This window comes from Filicampus tigris, chromosome 14, assembly GCF_054856515.1.
Source record: "Filicampus tigris isolate MCC_2025a chromosome 14, RoL_Ftig_1.0, whole genome shotgun sequence".
NCBI lineage: Eukaryota > Metazoa > Chordata > Actinopteri > Syngnathiformes > Syngnathidae > Filicampus > Filicampus tigris.
Window position 1 is genome coordinate 10,477,474 of NC_141230.1, and position 15,129 is coordinate 10,492,602.

At 42.5% G+C, this 15,129-nt stretch overlaps 2 protein-coding genes across 3 annotated transcripts in view; one reads left to right on the forward strand and one right to left on the reverse strand.

Moving 5' to 3' along the window:
* The window catches only part of tmtops2b (teleost multiple tissue opsin 2b), a 31,470-nt gene extending 20,371 nt beyond the window's left edge, over positions 1-11,099 (forward strand). Inside the window, exons 3-4 of the mRNA XM_086051354.1 lie at positions 438-671; positions 8,395-11,099. Of these exons, the coding sequence (XP_085907480.1) occupies positions 438-671; positions 8,395-8,607 (447 nt within the window). The 3' untranslated portion in view covers positions 8,608-11,099. The remainder of the gene's footprint in view (positions 1-437; positions 672-8,394) is intronic.
* Positions 1,649-15,129, reverse strand: part of st6gal2a (ST6 beta-galactosamide alpha-2,6-sialyltranferase 2a) — a 51,789-nt gene continuing 38,308 nt past the window's right edge. For both annotated transcript variants that reach the window (XM_086051353.1, XM_086051352.1), the window contains exon 6: positions 1,649-4,957. In XM_086051353.1, coding sequence (XP_085907479.1) covers positions 4,813-4,957 — 145 coding nt within the window. In that variant the 3' untranslated portion in view covers positions 1,649-4,812. The remainder of the gene's footprint in view (positions 4,958-15,129) is intronic.

Below are 15,129 nucleotides of genomic sequence, written 5' to 3' on the forward strand. Positions count from 1 at the left end.
AGGACCAGGCCTGTGCTGACCATCATGGAAATCAGCTCTTCTGCAGGCCTCGGTCCCATCAGGAGGTCCCAGCATCATGCTACACAGACATATATTTTTTATCCTCTGTAAATGACTAATATTTCTGTATCTCACTGGCGTCCGTAATACTGAATCATACCGCACCCAGGTGGCCAAGGAACACTTACGATAAAGAACAGCACATTGTCCATTGAACTGGAGCAAAAATTTGTGGCAACTGTTTACTTTGGTTTTTACATTATACGGTAGCGGTAATCATGTCATTAGTAGTACCAACAACAATAGCCACGACTAATGAGAATCATCCGTGTAATAAATGGAATGATAGGGGGTAGCAAAAATAACAAGTATTAAATATTAATTCATCCTTGATAATTGTTGCATTGATTTTTTTTTCTCCATATTTTGATCCACAGGTGGGTAAGATCCGCAAGTCGGCAGCTCGAAGGCGAGAGTACCACATCCTGTTCATGGTTCTGACCACGGCTGCATGCTACCTGCTGTGCTGGATGCCGTACGGCGTGGTGGCCATGATGGCGACATTCGGTCCACCTGACATCATCAGCCCTGTGGCCAGCGTGGTGCCTTCCCTGCTGGCCAAGAGCAGCACCGTCATTAACCCGCTCATCTACATCCTCATGAACAAGCAGGTCAGTCAACAAAGGAAATTTAGACATGGAGAATGTTTATTTACATTGTTAGAAAAGGAACAGTTTAAATCATACCAATTGAATTCAAGTGTAATAAGAAGAAAATGTGCAAACCAGTCAACAAGAACACCCTTTAAGGCTGTTAGGAGTGAAAATGGTGTTGCTTCATTTTTTTTCTTCTGCCTCAGAAAAGGTGTCACGGGCAGTGAGGTGCACAATCCCTCAAATTTCACCACAGGTCATATAAAGTTACCTCGCCAAGAGGCGATTTAAAAAAAAAAAAAAAAAAAAGGAAAATTGACAAGCTCATGAGGTTAGGATGAAATAATTGCATTCGATGATGGGCTACTAGGGAGTTACTCCAAACTACCCCGCAGCCAGACTAGATTGGCCTCTCCACAAGCATGCAAACGGCCACCCCGAAGCAGAAGAACCAGATAAATAGTCTCATAGCCTCTCACGACATGTACGACATTAGTGGGTTCTATATGCAGCACAGTACAGCACAGACAGTTTGAAGACTCTTCTAGCCTCATCCTGGTTTGCATGCCGTGTGCGCTTCTATGGAAATTTATATACAGTATATTCAGTGGTTGTCGAAGCTTCAGTGTTTTCAGTCACAAAGAAATCAAATCCTCAGCAGCGGAGTTCCTGTTTCACCTTTAGCAATTTAATTTTCCAACCGCCATTAAAAAACACTTGGCTTCTGATTAAAAAAAAAAAAAAAAAAAGTTAGCACTTTTATTTCCATTCTTGTTTTTAATTGGTTGCTTAACCCTTTGCCATTCCACCTGGCAGTTTTACCTGAACGAAAGGTGCACCAAAGTAAATTTGATGCTGTACTTGAACCATTTGGAGCATCGGCATAGTTTTGGTCTCTTTTTGAAAATACCACTTTGAATTATTCTCCTCAACTGTCAGAATATTTTTAAGTGCTATTGGCACTGAATTATGGAAGTTTGAATACATAAAAGAAGGCCGACCCACGGCCTTCTATGTACCCACGGCCTTCTATGTATTCAAACTTCCATAATTCAGTGCCAGTAGCACTTAAAAATATTCTGAGGAGGAGAATAATCTTCCATTGAGGAGAAAAATTCAAAGTGTTATCTTCAAAAAGAGACCAAAACTATGCCGATACTCCAAATGGTTCAAGTACAGCATCAAATTTACTTTGGTGCACCTTTCGGTCAGGTAAAACTGCCAGGTGGAATGGCAATGAGCTCAGAGTCCGAACTTTACACTCAGAAAAGTTAGCCGTTATATACAAGAAAGTAGTTGTTGTTTAACAAGGTAGCTACATCTCCCAAATGATGCTCATTTCTTATTACAACCAGAAGTCTCTGTTAGAATGAACTGAACTTCCATTTCCAAGACCTTGTCTAGAACTGGAGGTCTACATGGATGTCCACATAGCTGACATGAATTAATCCAGTCATCAGTTATTACGACCACACCTACGACAGAATTGCCTCAATATGTTTTGTGTTTGTGTGCGTGTCAATGTACCTTCTTGTTTCAAGTAGCCATATAGCTTGTCCCTACAAGTTATCGTACAGTCTTGCTTTTACTCTATATCGAAATGCACAGCACAAGATTTCATCCATACAGCCCAGTCCAAACTTCAAGTAGTAAAAAGAACGGCCACCAAATATGAGAATATTTTTAAGGAGCTCACACTTTATTTTCTCATATAGTGGCCTGGCCTGGAAATATAATATTATAGAATATTCTGTCTGTATTTTGAATTATATTTCACAAATAAATAAATGATACTTGAAATATTATATATTACAATAACTAGCAAACGAAAGGACAATTCTAGAGAAAGAACTGTGAGAATTGATTGTGGAGCGAGCGCAGAAGTGAGTGCAATGCTAATTGCGGTTGCATCGCAACACCAGCTCACCCTCAAACTCGTTTACAACAACCTAGTGGCATCCGTCAAGAAACATTTTCATTCATGTCATTCTAATTGTAATCTGAGCAACTGCCTTGGTAGATGCCGCTCTTTTGGTTAGCAAAATGAAAACTGAGTTAATTATACTAGCTAGGCCACTATTTGAGGAAATACACTATTTTATATAGCTAGCAGTGAGAATCCCTGGACTTATATTTTTATTTCCAGAGCCATCGACTTCCATTTAATACAAAACTCATGTGACATCACGTCTGATACTGAACAACCAACATTGGCTCAAGAGCATTTTGTCACAACAGCACACATTTTTTGTCTTTAAATAAATTCTCTTATGGGCAAGAAAAATACTGCCCAACGGAGAGCTAACTGGTAGAAAAACATAATAAATCAAATGTCCTCAGGCAGAGACGGAGCAAAGCTGATGGTTTTACCGGGTCACATTCCTCACTGATGATGGCAAGTCCCGACCAATATTTGCGGATTCGCAAGCAGAAATAAAGGAGCTTGCTATAGCTCTGTAAAAAAAGAATATAACCTCCTCCCCACACCCGCCTACCCCTCCAATGCCCACATGCTTTGTTGAGAGGCTCGCCGTGAAAACATGCAGCCGCTATAGGTTACATTCAAGTTAGTGAGAGTTACCTGAACCGGACTGTATCTATCATATCCAACTGAAGCAGCATACACACACAACAATGTAGCATCTTAACCGTTTATTCAAATGTGGGAGGAAAAACTCAAACTAAAATAAGGAATGTTTCAAATGTTCTCCTTCGATGTAATCCCCCCTCAGGTTTATCACACTCTCCCAGGTATCTCTAGCATGTTGGACTAAGATCTGAGATTTGAGCCATTGCTCACTTTCATGAGAAGGAAAAAGCTCAAATTTGGTCTGATTGTTGATATGTGTATATCCCATATTTCCTACCACACATTTTCACAGCCTACGCTACTTTACCTCCCTACTTTTCTAACCTCCAATATACTTTAACCAAATCTACCTCCCTTCCCTCGTTAAAATGACTTAAATAACATCGATGATAAGCTTGAAGTTGATTTTATATTCTTGCCAAGTAGGATCAACAACCATTAAGTAAAAGCTGCAGCGCGGTGGTTGTAAAAAGTATACTTTGAGCTTCTCTTTTAAACACCTGTCAATTACAGCCCATTAATTTCACTAAACATGGACTGTGCCCTGTCTGACTACCGCTGTCTTTTTGCATCCCAGAAAACTGGTCCCGTCGTCCTCTGATTTAATCAAACAGGAGCTATCTTCCCAACCACAAACATATTCAACAGTCATAGTCTAATATGAACAAGTCTGCAAGTGTGAGACATACATTTATGTAAGAATGTACAGAAGTGAATGCATGATGGCATATATTAGCATCACCTGCCCACCAACATACAATCCTTCCTCACTACCTTGACATCCATCTACCACATCAACTAAACTCGGGAGGAACCTGCAGGTTCTGGATGTACAGTATTGTCGGTGTAGGTAAGCCAGGAGGAAAATCTGCAGGGTCTTAAACGTGGATTTTATTAAATCGCTTGACCAGGCAAGTGGAGCATTGAGGGGGACCTAACTGGTTGTTCACACTTTCCCAAAGCCAAACAACAACATCCCGGATGACTTCAGATGAGTGCATAATGGGTTGGAGCACTATCATCAAATAGTTTAAGTGGATAACCACACGACTATTAAAAAAGACACTTCACACCAATTAAAAAAAATGGTTGAAAATTCCCTAAAAACTCGGCAGCTACGCTAAGTCAGCTCCGCAGCTAACATGGCTCAGCTAAAGCAGAAAGATATGTCTTTTCAAAGCTGTCACGAGGGTATTTTTTTTTCCCATCCAGTAGCCTGTAGTCCCAAAGAACATCTTGATGAAAACAAGCTCTCCCCAAAGCCTCCCTGTTGATCCCCCACCACCCTGAAGGTCTATGGCTTGTGTTTTTCGTCAATCTAATCCAAAACTTGTAAACCTGCCCCCGCCCCCACCCATCCATCGCAGCCTTGTCGTCTCCAGTGGCTTTATTGCACCGCACCCTAAGTGGGCCCAGAAAAGGTCAGAGTTACATAACGTGGGCTCAAGGAGTCAGCTCGCATGTGTTCAGATGTCGCAGTCAAAGGTGCGGAATCCGGGGAGTGTGACCCGTCCCTTTCTGCGCAGATCGCCCTCTGTGCCCCTGTTGATCCGCTGGATGAGGCTCTTCTCATACAAGAGTGGGTGGTAGGCGCCCACCGTGCATGCCATGTCGAAGTAACGCTCGTAGTAATGACACAGGTCGGTCTTCCTCATGGAGGGGATGTACTCGTACACGTGCACCTGCTCGCACAGCGCCATCATCAGGAGCATGCCTGCAGGAAAAGAATTCAGGGTTAACACTGAAACCGCTTGAGTCCCTGTAAATGAAAATAAACGCTTTGTTAATTGACACACTGCAGAGAAAAACGGCGTGAAAACAAATGTGAAAAATCAAGCTATTTCTCTGCTCAAACGCTGTGATCGTGTTCGCTGAGTGTGCTGAAACCACACTCCAATGTCAACTGTCAATCAAATACCACGCATATTTCATATTCAGAATGCCCTGTTTCAACTGGTGGGCTTGAATAGAACATATTCTTGAAAAAAAAATGTTTGCGTTGACATCCCTTTTTAAAGTCTCAGGTGGCTGGAAATGATCCCAATGGGTTGTCTCGAAACTTTCCAAGCCATGACAAGAGGCCATAACCAAAAGCTAGCTCGTGAGCTAACCGGGCTCCCTCTCAACCAGCAGACGGATGTGCAATCCGGGGTGTCAGTTCCTCGCTTGGTGATTAGTGTGTGGGTCTACATTACAAGAAACAGCGCAGGGGAAGTTTACTACTATATTAGACGTTAACCGTTTATGTATTCGTATATACATACACACGCACACACACAATGAATTGATGTCTAAAATGATCAGGAGGGATTCACACACGCTGATGTCGTACTTATGAATGAAATACGATGACATCCACCACGTCCACGGAGCTCAGAATCTGTCCGAAATTGCGTTACACCATCTGTGTCACAATTTAGACCTCCTTTTAGCGGGTCTAAACTCTAGTCTACTTTCTGTCACCAAATTGTCAGGTACGCCCTATAATAGAAAATGTCCTCGGTCTGCTGGAATGCCCAGCGAGGCGCAAAGTGTTCTGCCAAATTCCTAAAAATGATCAACTAGACCCGCCCTGGCACAAAAATTAAGATGCACTCGCTTTTATGCCGAGTTCACGTGCGCCAGTCTACAAAAGTAGGGCCCCATGACTTCTTTCTCTTAATAATGCATCGTTATTATTATAACATTATTATATATTATAACATTTTGAAAGGTGACTAATCAGACTATTTTTCTCCCAATAACTTTACCCCTTTTTATTGTTTTCAGTGAGTGTGGCCCTTACACTCCTTAGTAAAGCTCCACCTCACCAAGTTATGCCATAGAAAGTGATTAAGAGATTTTGGTGTAATCCCTTTGGATTATCAATCATACAGATTATTGCTGGGATTGGATCTATTGTGATTATCCAGCAGCACACCAATTAGTTCTTGTGTTCTTAGTTAATACCATGAAATCCGTGCTAATAAACAAAACATTTTGGACCCTTAGTTTGTAGGTAATTGTGAACACAGAGCAAAGGGATTCTAGTGATGATTGATGGTTTGGTGACAATAAATCACATATATTTGAAATAATTGATTATAGTTTGCCGGGCGAACCAACAAATTAGAGTGTGTGTACATGGTATTTCAGTCTGACTAGCAGATCATGAAATCAGAGCTGACATGGGCAATTCGGGTGCAACTGCAACAGCTACACTCTGTTTGATTGATTTCCAGTCCAATTTTTTCCATGTTCTTGCCACAAGAAAAATGATTTTTTTAGCCATGCGTCGCCCCTCGTGTACTTCTGGGCTGCTCTCATGGAGAGACGCCCTCACTCACAAAGGATGGATGGTGGACTGCAGTTAAAATGGCGGGCTTTTCTGAGGCAAATGTCGTTTGTGTAAATCCGTAGAGGGGAGCAGGGGTGGGGGCAAAAAAGTGTACATGTGTCAGAAAAGCCTTCTTTGAGAGACAGAATACATAAAACATGAAGGCCAGGCAGGCTCCGCATGCTATGCCGCGTTATCTGCCTACCACAAACACCACCAGCCTTTGCCTCCCATTTCTGTTTATCAGTTGGTCTCGGTGGATTGTTATTCTGCTCACAAGTCTCCGTCCTCTCTGTTGTCATTATGAATCCGATGCTAAATCCTTCCTCGCAAAGTGACTCATACGGTGAAGGGCCATGCCATTGCGTTATATGTGTCCGCCCCACCCCCCTCCGATAAATATATAACAGAGGCAATAATGTTCCGTTTTGATGGACTCCGTCAGAGAGGAAGTAACTTGATGAGCACGTAGTGGTGGCGTTGAAAAAAAAAAAAAAATCTACGATAATACATTTGTCATACTGAAATACCATGTTCTGCGGGTTCAAAGAGATCGGAAAAAATTGAACTGTACTGCATCATTTTTACCATTGTATTTAATTTATACTATAACATGTCAGCTACTTTAAATGGGAACATTGTTGGTCATCTGAATCAGTACTGCCAAACAAATCATGCGGGTGACATGCTGTGGCAACCCCTGGTGTGACAAACCAAGTCACAATAAGCTCTCTTTCTGCTGTTTTCCCTGCTCTTGTTTTCCGCGCCTTGGGGACTTGATGTATTTTTGACGTGTTTACACAGTTGTATGGGTCACAACAATGAATTCTACCCTACCCTACCCCCCGGAGGGAGCGAGCCGGTCACTATCAGTCAGAGGAGGGGATGGCATGTCACAATTTGGTTTCTCATGCAAAACAGATCAGAGGCTGATCGAGGATTGAATCTGGCAAAAGGCAAAATTGCCGTAAAGTAAATTTTGTTCATTGTGTGAGGAATACATGAATGTATCACGCATTGGATTCATCAATGAGGTGAATTGTGATGGCTGATTTTGTGTCTAGAAATAGCACATCTGAAAGGCAAAGGCAAATGGCACCACTGTATGGAACTATGAGGAGGAGTAAAGGCAAAACCAGAGGCAGCGGGGAGAACTTTGCGCTTGTGTGAACATGTTTGAAATGCCAGAAACAGAAATTATTGTAACACATTTGTCTAATCCACAATGCAATTTTGGAGCTACTGAATGACCAAAGCCGGTCACAAGAAGGAATCATGCCATATCATCTATGACAAAACTTCTTCAACCGTGCATTTTCCTGCTCTGTCATTTCAGCACCAGATCAGTTTGTCAGGTGTGTAGTGACAAGTTTTAAACACAATTTTACGCACAATGGGCAGATCAAATCCAGTTGCCTCACATTAAATCATACAAAAGATGGCTATTATGCAGTCTCTGGCTACAAAAGGTCATAAAAGTAATACAGGTAGCGGTGGCTTTTGCACAATATTGTATCCACACCATTCTTACACGAAACACGCCATAATTTGTTTGATGTGCAGGAGTAAACGCTGCCCGACGGTATCCAGGAAACGCTCCACAAGAACTCTCAGATGTTTCCAAATCAGGCATTGGAGCAAAGCACTCAGACTGTCTCAGGCCACTTCATGCCATGCAACAGATCATTAGAAGGCCATTTTCCCTGCTCTCACCACAATCAAAGTGCTTTAAGCAAAGATTTATGCTCCATCAACTCCACTGCCCGCTTGTGTTTGTGAGAACAGGGTGACTACACTTGCACTGACATTAACCCAGTTCCCATCTGCCATGTTAGTTCTACAGATACTTCCTGATCCTGTTCCACTGCCACCACTGGTCGGGGAAGAAAGGCAACATCTCCATGTCATCCAAGACCACCGTCATCCAGCTCAACCAACGGTTCTCCAGCAACGCGGTGGCCTGCGCTGCGCACATCTCCAGCGACGCGCACAAAACTAGCAGCGCGCCGGCCGTCAAGCTGACCACGCCCCCCAAGGTCGTGACCTGAAACCGGCAGGCCCGAGCAAACACAAGCAGACTCAATGAGAAGTGGGAATGCTTCGGCCGGGACCGTGGATTAACAGGAATTAGAGGGTTGATGTAGTTTGACATGTGAGTTTTGTGTTTGTACAGAGAAAAGTCACTTTGTGTCCCATGACTTTTATTCATTTGTTTTTAGTGTGCTAAATGCAAAAAAAAAGAAGAAAAAACACCTGCTCATATGATCTGATGTACCGTGTGTGGATGGTAAAGGGTCATGCCCAAAAAGACTCTGCGGTTGTTGGGGATACACTTCAAAATAGTACCCCGGGAAAGTGCAAAACCCTCGCTGCATTGATTGCATCAGTTGGAACGAGACACGCAAACAAACAACAACAATCTCCTGTTTTTACCTCTCAGCAGTTTTGGACTCACAGTTTATCCAAGAAAAGAATGAGGGTCACGGCGGCAAATTGGAGAAAGTGCAGTGACGTCCAGATGCTAACATTAGCATGCATGATATTTTTTTTGTCATTACATCCTCAAAGGTTGCAGTGACAAATCTGCTTGACCAATGAGAGACCTTAAGTCATACTGTATTGTATTGAATTGTATTCCACGATCATTTGTAATAATTACTTTGCCTGAAAATCTTCAACTAGTTAATACCCGTTTAGATGTCATGTGCAAAACATATGGCTTGCGAAAGAAAGAAAAAAGCACAATACACGTGAATCCCCTTATGTTCTTTATTCACAGCCAGTTGTCTTGCTACAAATTGAAAAGCCACAACATCCATCCATCCATTATCCATACCGCTTCTCCTCACAAGGGTCGCGGGGCGTGCTGGAGCCTATCCCAGCTGTCTTCAGGCAGTGGGCGGGGGACACCCTGAATTGGTTGCCAGCCAATTGCAGGGCACACAGAGACAAACAATCACACACACTCACAATCACAACTAGGGGCAATTTAGAGTGTCCAATCAACTTACCATGCATGTTTTTGGAATGTGGGAGGAAACCGGAGTACCCGGAGAAAACCCACGCAGGCACGGGGAGAACATGCAAACTCCACACAAGGGGGCAAGAACCGGGATCGAACCCACAGCCTCTGGACTGTGAGGCGGACGTGCTAACCAGTCGACCACTGGCCACAACATAAATTCTGATTTTCGGATCACAACAGGCCAGGGGTGCTGTGGCTGCCAGCATAGCAGAAAAGAAGTCCATTTCTGCGACTGTGGCATAAAGCCATACTCTGACTGTCTCGTTTTAAGAAATATGAAATGTCGTGCAAACCTCACCAAACTAGCTCGCCAGATACCTCCAGAGCAGAAGGCAGCTAATTGAATAAAAACTTGCCCTTTGAATGACTGGTAAGCAGCCCGGGTTGAAGTTGCCTTTCAGCAGATGTCAGCTGGATGGGCTCAGTTGTTAGACGAGCTGTGTAGAAAACGGATGGATTGCTATCCTTATTGTAAATTAAACCTCCACAAAAAAATAAACAGTGATAATTGTCAACCGATTCTACGGTAATTGTTTTTTGTTGAACAGCAAAATGTTAACTTTAATCAACTCAGTATTTACTGTATTGTATAACATACACTAGTCACAAAAATGAGGGATATTGGGATTTAAGATGAAAATTCAGGATGAACCTAAAATGGACAATACTCTTTAAGGGTGAATTGAATTTTAGCTTCTCCAAAATTCTGAAATCACATTCCAATTGTTCAATGGTTCAATACTTTTTTGCCCAACTTGCTGTTCTCTAACAAAGGGCTGGAAGGGCAAAATTCACAACAAATTCTTCTTTTTGAAATTTCCAATTACGCCCACTCTGGTGCCTTTCTGTGACCCCCTCCAGTCTCTGCATATCTCTTTTGCAACCTGCTGATAAGACTTTGTGAGAGGAAGCTCATTGGCCACTTCCTTCTTATAGATACTGTTAGGTTCACAGATTCTGCTCCTTGAGCCCCGCCCCTTCCTTTCCATGTGTGTGTGTCTATGGTTGTCTTGGTGCAGGTGCGGAGAGACAATTGGTGCTGGGACCAGGTGCAAGCCATCACCATCAGCATCTTACTTATTAAGCTGGGCCCAACCACCACCTCGTCGCCAGATCAACACTCTCGATTCCGAGTTTGTGCATCCAGCAACCATCCTGCACTCCTGCAAGTACTTTCAGAAATTTGAGCCTGTTTTTATATCGCTTCTCAGGTTACCCTGCACTCAGCCTGCCAACGCTGTGCCGCGAGCCCCGCCTGTTCCCAAGACAACCTCTGGACTCGCTCTCCGATCTACACCTTCATCCCTGTTTCAATAAACACATCACTGTATTTCTCAACTCGTCTCATGTCTCTGCAATTGGGCCCTCCTCACACCCAGAACCCTGACACATACGGTGAAATAATTGTTTCTTGTCGTTGTGGCCTCATGACGTCAAAGTGTGAATAGCACGATAAAGAGGACTGTTTAAATTCTAATCAAAACAGGACATCCATTTTCCGGTCACCGACTGCAGTTCAGCGTCAATTTGCATACCTGTCAAGTTGTACACTTTCAGCGTAATTTGTACAGGTGGAAACACCTTTTCAGACATATACGCCGTACATTGCTGATTTCACTTCACATGACAGAAGCCATTTGAAAATCATGTGTAATGTGCAAGATTATATACAGATATGCAAGGGCAAATTACAACTTAAACACACGCCTGAGTTGTGTGCGGGTAGCGTGGGATCGATTCCCGCTCAGTGACAGTGTCTATGTGTGCCCTGCGACTGGCGACCAGTTCGGGGTGTAGTCTGCCTTCGCCCATTGACGGCTGGGATAGGCTCCAGCAACCACCCGTGACTCTGTATAGGATAAGCGGTTTGGAAGATGACATGACATGACATATATGGAGAGGGCAATTAATTTATTTTGTTCTCATTTTTCATATCACAAAAACCCGGCGTTTCAACTAGCCTTTTTTTCATATCTACTGTATGTCACATAAGTAAGAGATTTTTCCACCTTTGTGGAAGTCTGCTCTGTTGAGAATACTTTTCTAGATAAAAATCATTCAAACAAATTTCCTTATTGTGTGAACTAGACTTTACCCAGTATCTGCAAATATGTCAAGAATTTTGCCACCTTTTAATTTCTTTTATTCGATTCCATGTCGTTGTGTAACCGTTGAGTGTGTATTACTGTATATCATACAGAATACATGCCTGTTGTGATGCTGAAATCATTTGGTTGCAGGGTTCTTCGAGATGCATTTATTATTGATTCCCGGGGAGAATCGATAAAAGCGGCAAACCCCTCATCAAGTGCCTCCCATCACCATCTCTTTCCATTTCATTGTCACACACAACAGTAACAGCAACAAACCGGACACGTTTCTGTCCATTATTGTTTTGAGACGTAAACACAAACAATGTCACAATGACAGAAATGGACATAAAGACAAAGGAGCTGGTATAGGAACATAAACAGGACTTATATTTTTGTGTGGCATCATCAAATAAAAGGGAATTAAGTAATTAAAAAAATTAAAAATGCCACTGGCAGGAAAAAGTGACACGTGGGGGATTGTTTGCTGCAGGAGCCGACTATCTGAGCCGACTGCCGAATGAGTGAGGAAGTGAAGTGGAGTGTATGCTCAATTGACGGAATTGGCCAGGTCGATGGTGAGCTAGGAGCCCAGGATTGAAACTTGGAAATTGCCTGGAATAGAACTGAACCATTCTGACTCATCCCTGCTCTGGTCGGGCTGGTAGGAGGCCGCATTTTAGCCAGCCGATCCCCTTCACTGAACTTAAATTGACTGGCATTTTGAGTTCAAAGAAAGAAAAATTAAGTTTAAATAAAAGACATTCAAAATACTTCATCTTTCATTATTTTTTATTTTACAAAGAAATCGTCATCGTAAAATCGGGTTTGAGAGAAAATAATCAGGATTTTCTTATTAGGCAAAATTGAACAGGCCTAGCTAGTTGCGAGACAGCCATTTGCATTTGAGCCCAAAGCTACATTATATACGGTGCTCATATATTGTGTTTTACAACATGACATGACCGTATTTCTATTTCACATGTAGTAGTGGATAAAATGGCGAAGCTTCTGCCGGTAAAAATGTATGAGAATTCTACGCTTTCTCAATCCATGCAATTGAGTGGGAGAGAGTCTGGCCTTTTAAAATATCCACACGTTCTTCATGATTATCGCTAATATCCTATTCCTGCACGTCTTCCTTGACTACCACTATTGTTCTGTGGATTAAAAACATTCCCCATACAATGCGGCATTATTGTACAACGACAATTGCTCATGAGTGTAATTTAGAGGGAACATTGAGGTGGATGTTGATGAACGCTCAATTGGAGCAAAGCTGTGTGAGACACTGCGGCCCATTCATCCTGTTCTGTGCTTATAGGAAACTAAATCAAACGCAAATGTCCCTAATTGAACTTCAACAAAGAGGGACTCGCGGCTACATGCGTCAGAGTGGTCACCAACAATGGCTTAATTCCCCGAGAATCACAGTAATCATGCGTACCTGATGTTTGAGTAGGTAGAGGGAGCGTTTCCCTCTCCTTCTCACTTGATTGTCAGCATCGGTTATTTAAAATCACACATTTTAAGGGAATGTAGCGATGGTTTGGTTCTTTTAGTTTGAGGACAGATAAGAATGAAGAGATTGCTGTATGTTCTCAAATAGTGTCCGTTCCCCTCTGCGATGCCGCACTGGGGCAGCAATTGTCATTATTACACTTCATTGATGAGGACATTGAATAACAGCTTAACTGCTTAGCTCCTCAGCAGGGTGTCCAGCCTCTCCCGAATGCAAATTGAAGTATTCTTGCGATGTGATTACGTCAATGCAGTTTGCGTAGAAAGGTGTGTATCCGTGCGGGTGGTATGATTGACGTGTCTGACGTCTTCTACCAAGGTTGGGTAATTGCTAGTTCACACAATATGGAAAAACACATTTTCATGCTGTTTTTTTTTTTTTTTTTTCAAAGGTTGCTCCAATAACAAACAAAGATGAAAACTATTTGTTTTTATTTGTAGCGTAAGTAAAAAATCGGTCTCTTCACACATTTACACGATTACACAAAACGAAAATGCAATGTTTGGTCAGGCTAGCACAGGGGTTGGCAACCCGCGGTTCCGGAGCCGCATGCGGCTCTTTCATCCTTATGTTGTGGCTCTGCGTGGCTTGGGAAAATAAATTACAAGTGTCCGATTGAAGTGTATTGTAACGGCTTCCAAAGACATGATGTCAGACCTAGCTTAGTTATCTCCCTTTTTATTATCCCAATACGGCTACTGTGGGCCGTGGCCAACGACAACTACAGTGCAACAACCGTCATAAGTATACACGGATCTCTCGTCCTTCTCGCTGTCCGCTCACTCCTCTCTCATTCGCACACCCCTCCCATCCAGCGATCCTGATGCAGGAACCTCAGAAACAACACCAATTTAGCAAAACACAACAGTCACCACAACACAGTCTCAAAAAGGTGTATCATGTCTTCTTATTAAGTCCGTTTTTAAACTCCTTTCTTCAGAACGTGCAATTTCAGTGATCAGCATTCGCCTTCTTCACAGACGTTTGACAGCACTTGACAGCACGCGCGGCTGCCTGCTGACACGCCTGCTGCTAGGGAAACCAAAACTGAGCAATATCTGAACAAACTATTTTATTTGTGTTTGTTTGGTTGTAGTTGTAAATTGATTATTGTGATCTCGAAATATGAAAATAAAATTACATTGTCACTTTCAGCCGAAAACCTCGCAAGTCCAAATATGGTAAATTTGATTTGTTTTTGTTTTTTTCGCGAACTGATTCTAATGGTCTGTCCCTACTTCGTCTGTAATTTGTATGCACTTTTAGTCAATTTAAAGCGGTGAAAATAGCAAATATACAAATAAAGCACGATTTCACTGCCGCGCTTGACCGCAACCTATGTGTGTGTGTTCCGGAGGTGTGTGCGACATAATGACATGTCCTCCGTCTGTAGAATGCGGAGGCCGTGTGGTGTAATGGCCGCCCCGAGTAGTGTTTTGTTTTCCTTTCCTTTTTATGGGGGACAATAGCAAGTGAAAATACTAAGGTTCGCTGGAATACGTTGGCTTGTTTGTTTAATATGTATCGATGCAAAAAGACTGCCCTCAATCGTGTGTCGTGTGTTAAGTCCGTTCCATTTTATTATGCACTTTATAGACGCGGTTAGCGACGAATAAGCTATTATCTTCATTTCAGATGTCAAACCTCCAATTTTTTATTTTCTGTGGAAACCGGATCAAAATGGCTCTTTGAGTGCTGTTAAAGGTTGCCGACTCCAGGTCTAGCATGTTTCCGCGCACTCTGTATTAAACATTATTGCGACAAATTGCTGCAATGTAAAATGGCATGAGCTTCTGTCAGGGTGCTTTCCGTATCAAGGAGTGAAAATTGCACTCTTTAGTATGACAGCCACCGGCAGATTGTCACTTAAGAGACAAACAAATGTGTCAATTTGACACTGAGGGTGCATACATATAATAAAGAAAAAAATGCT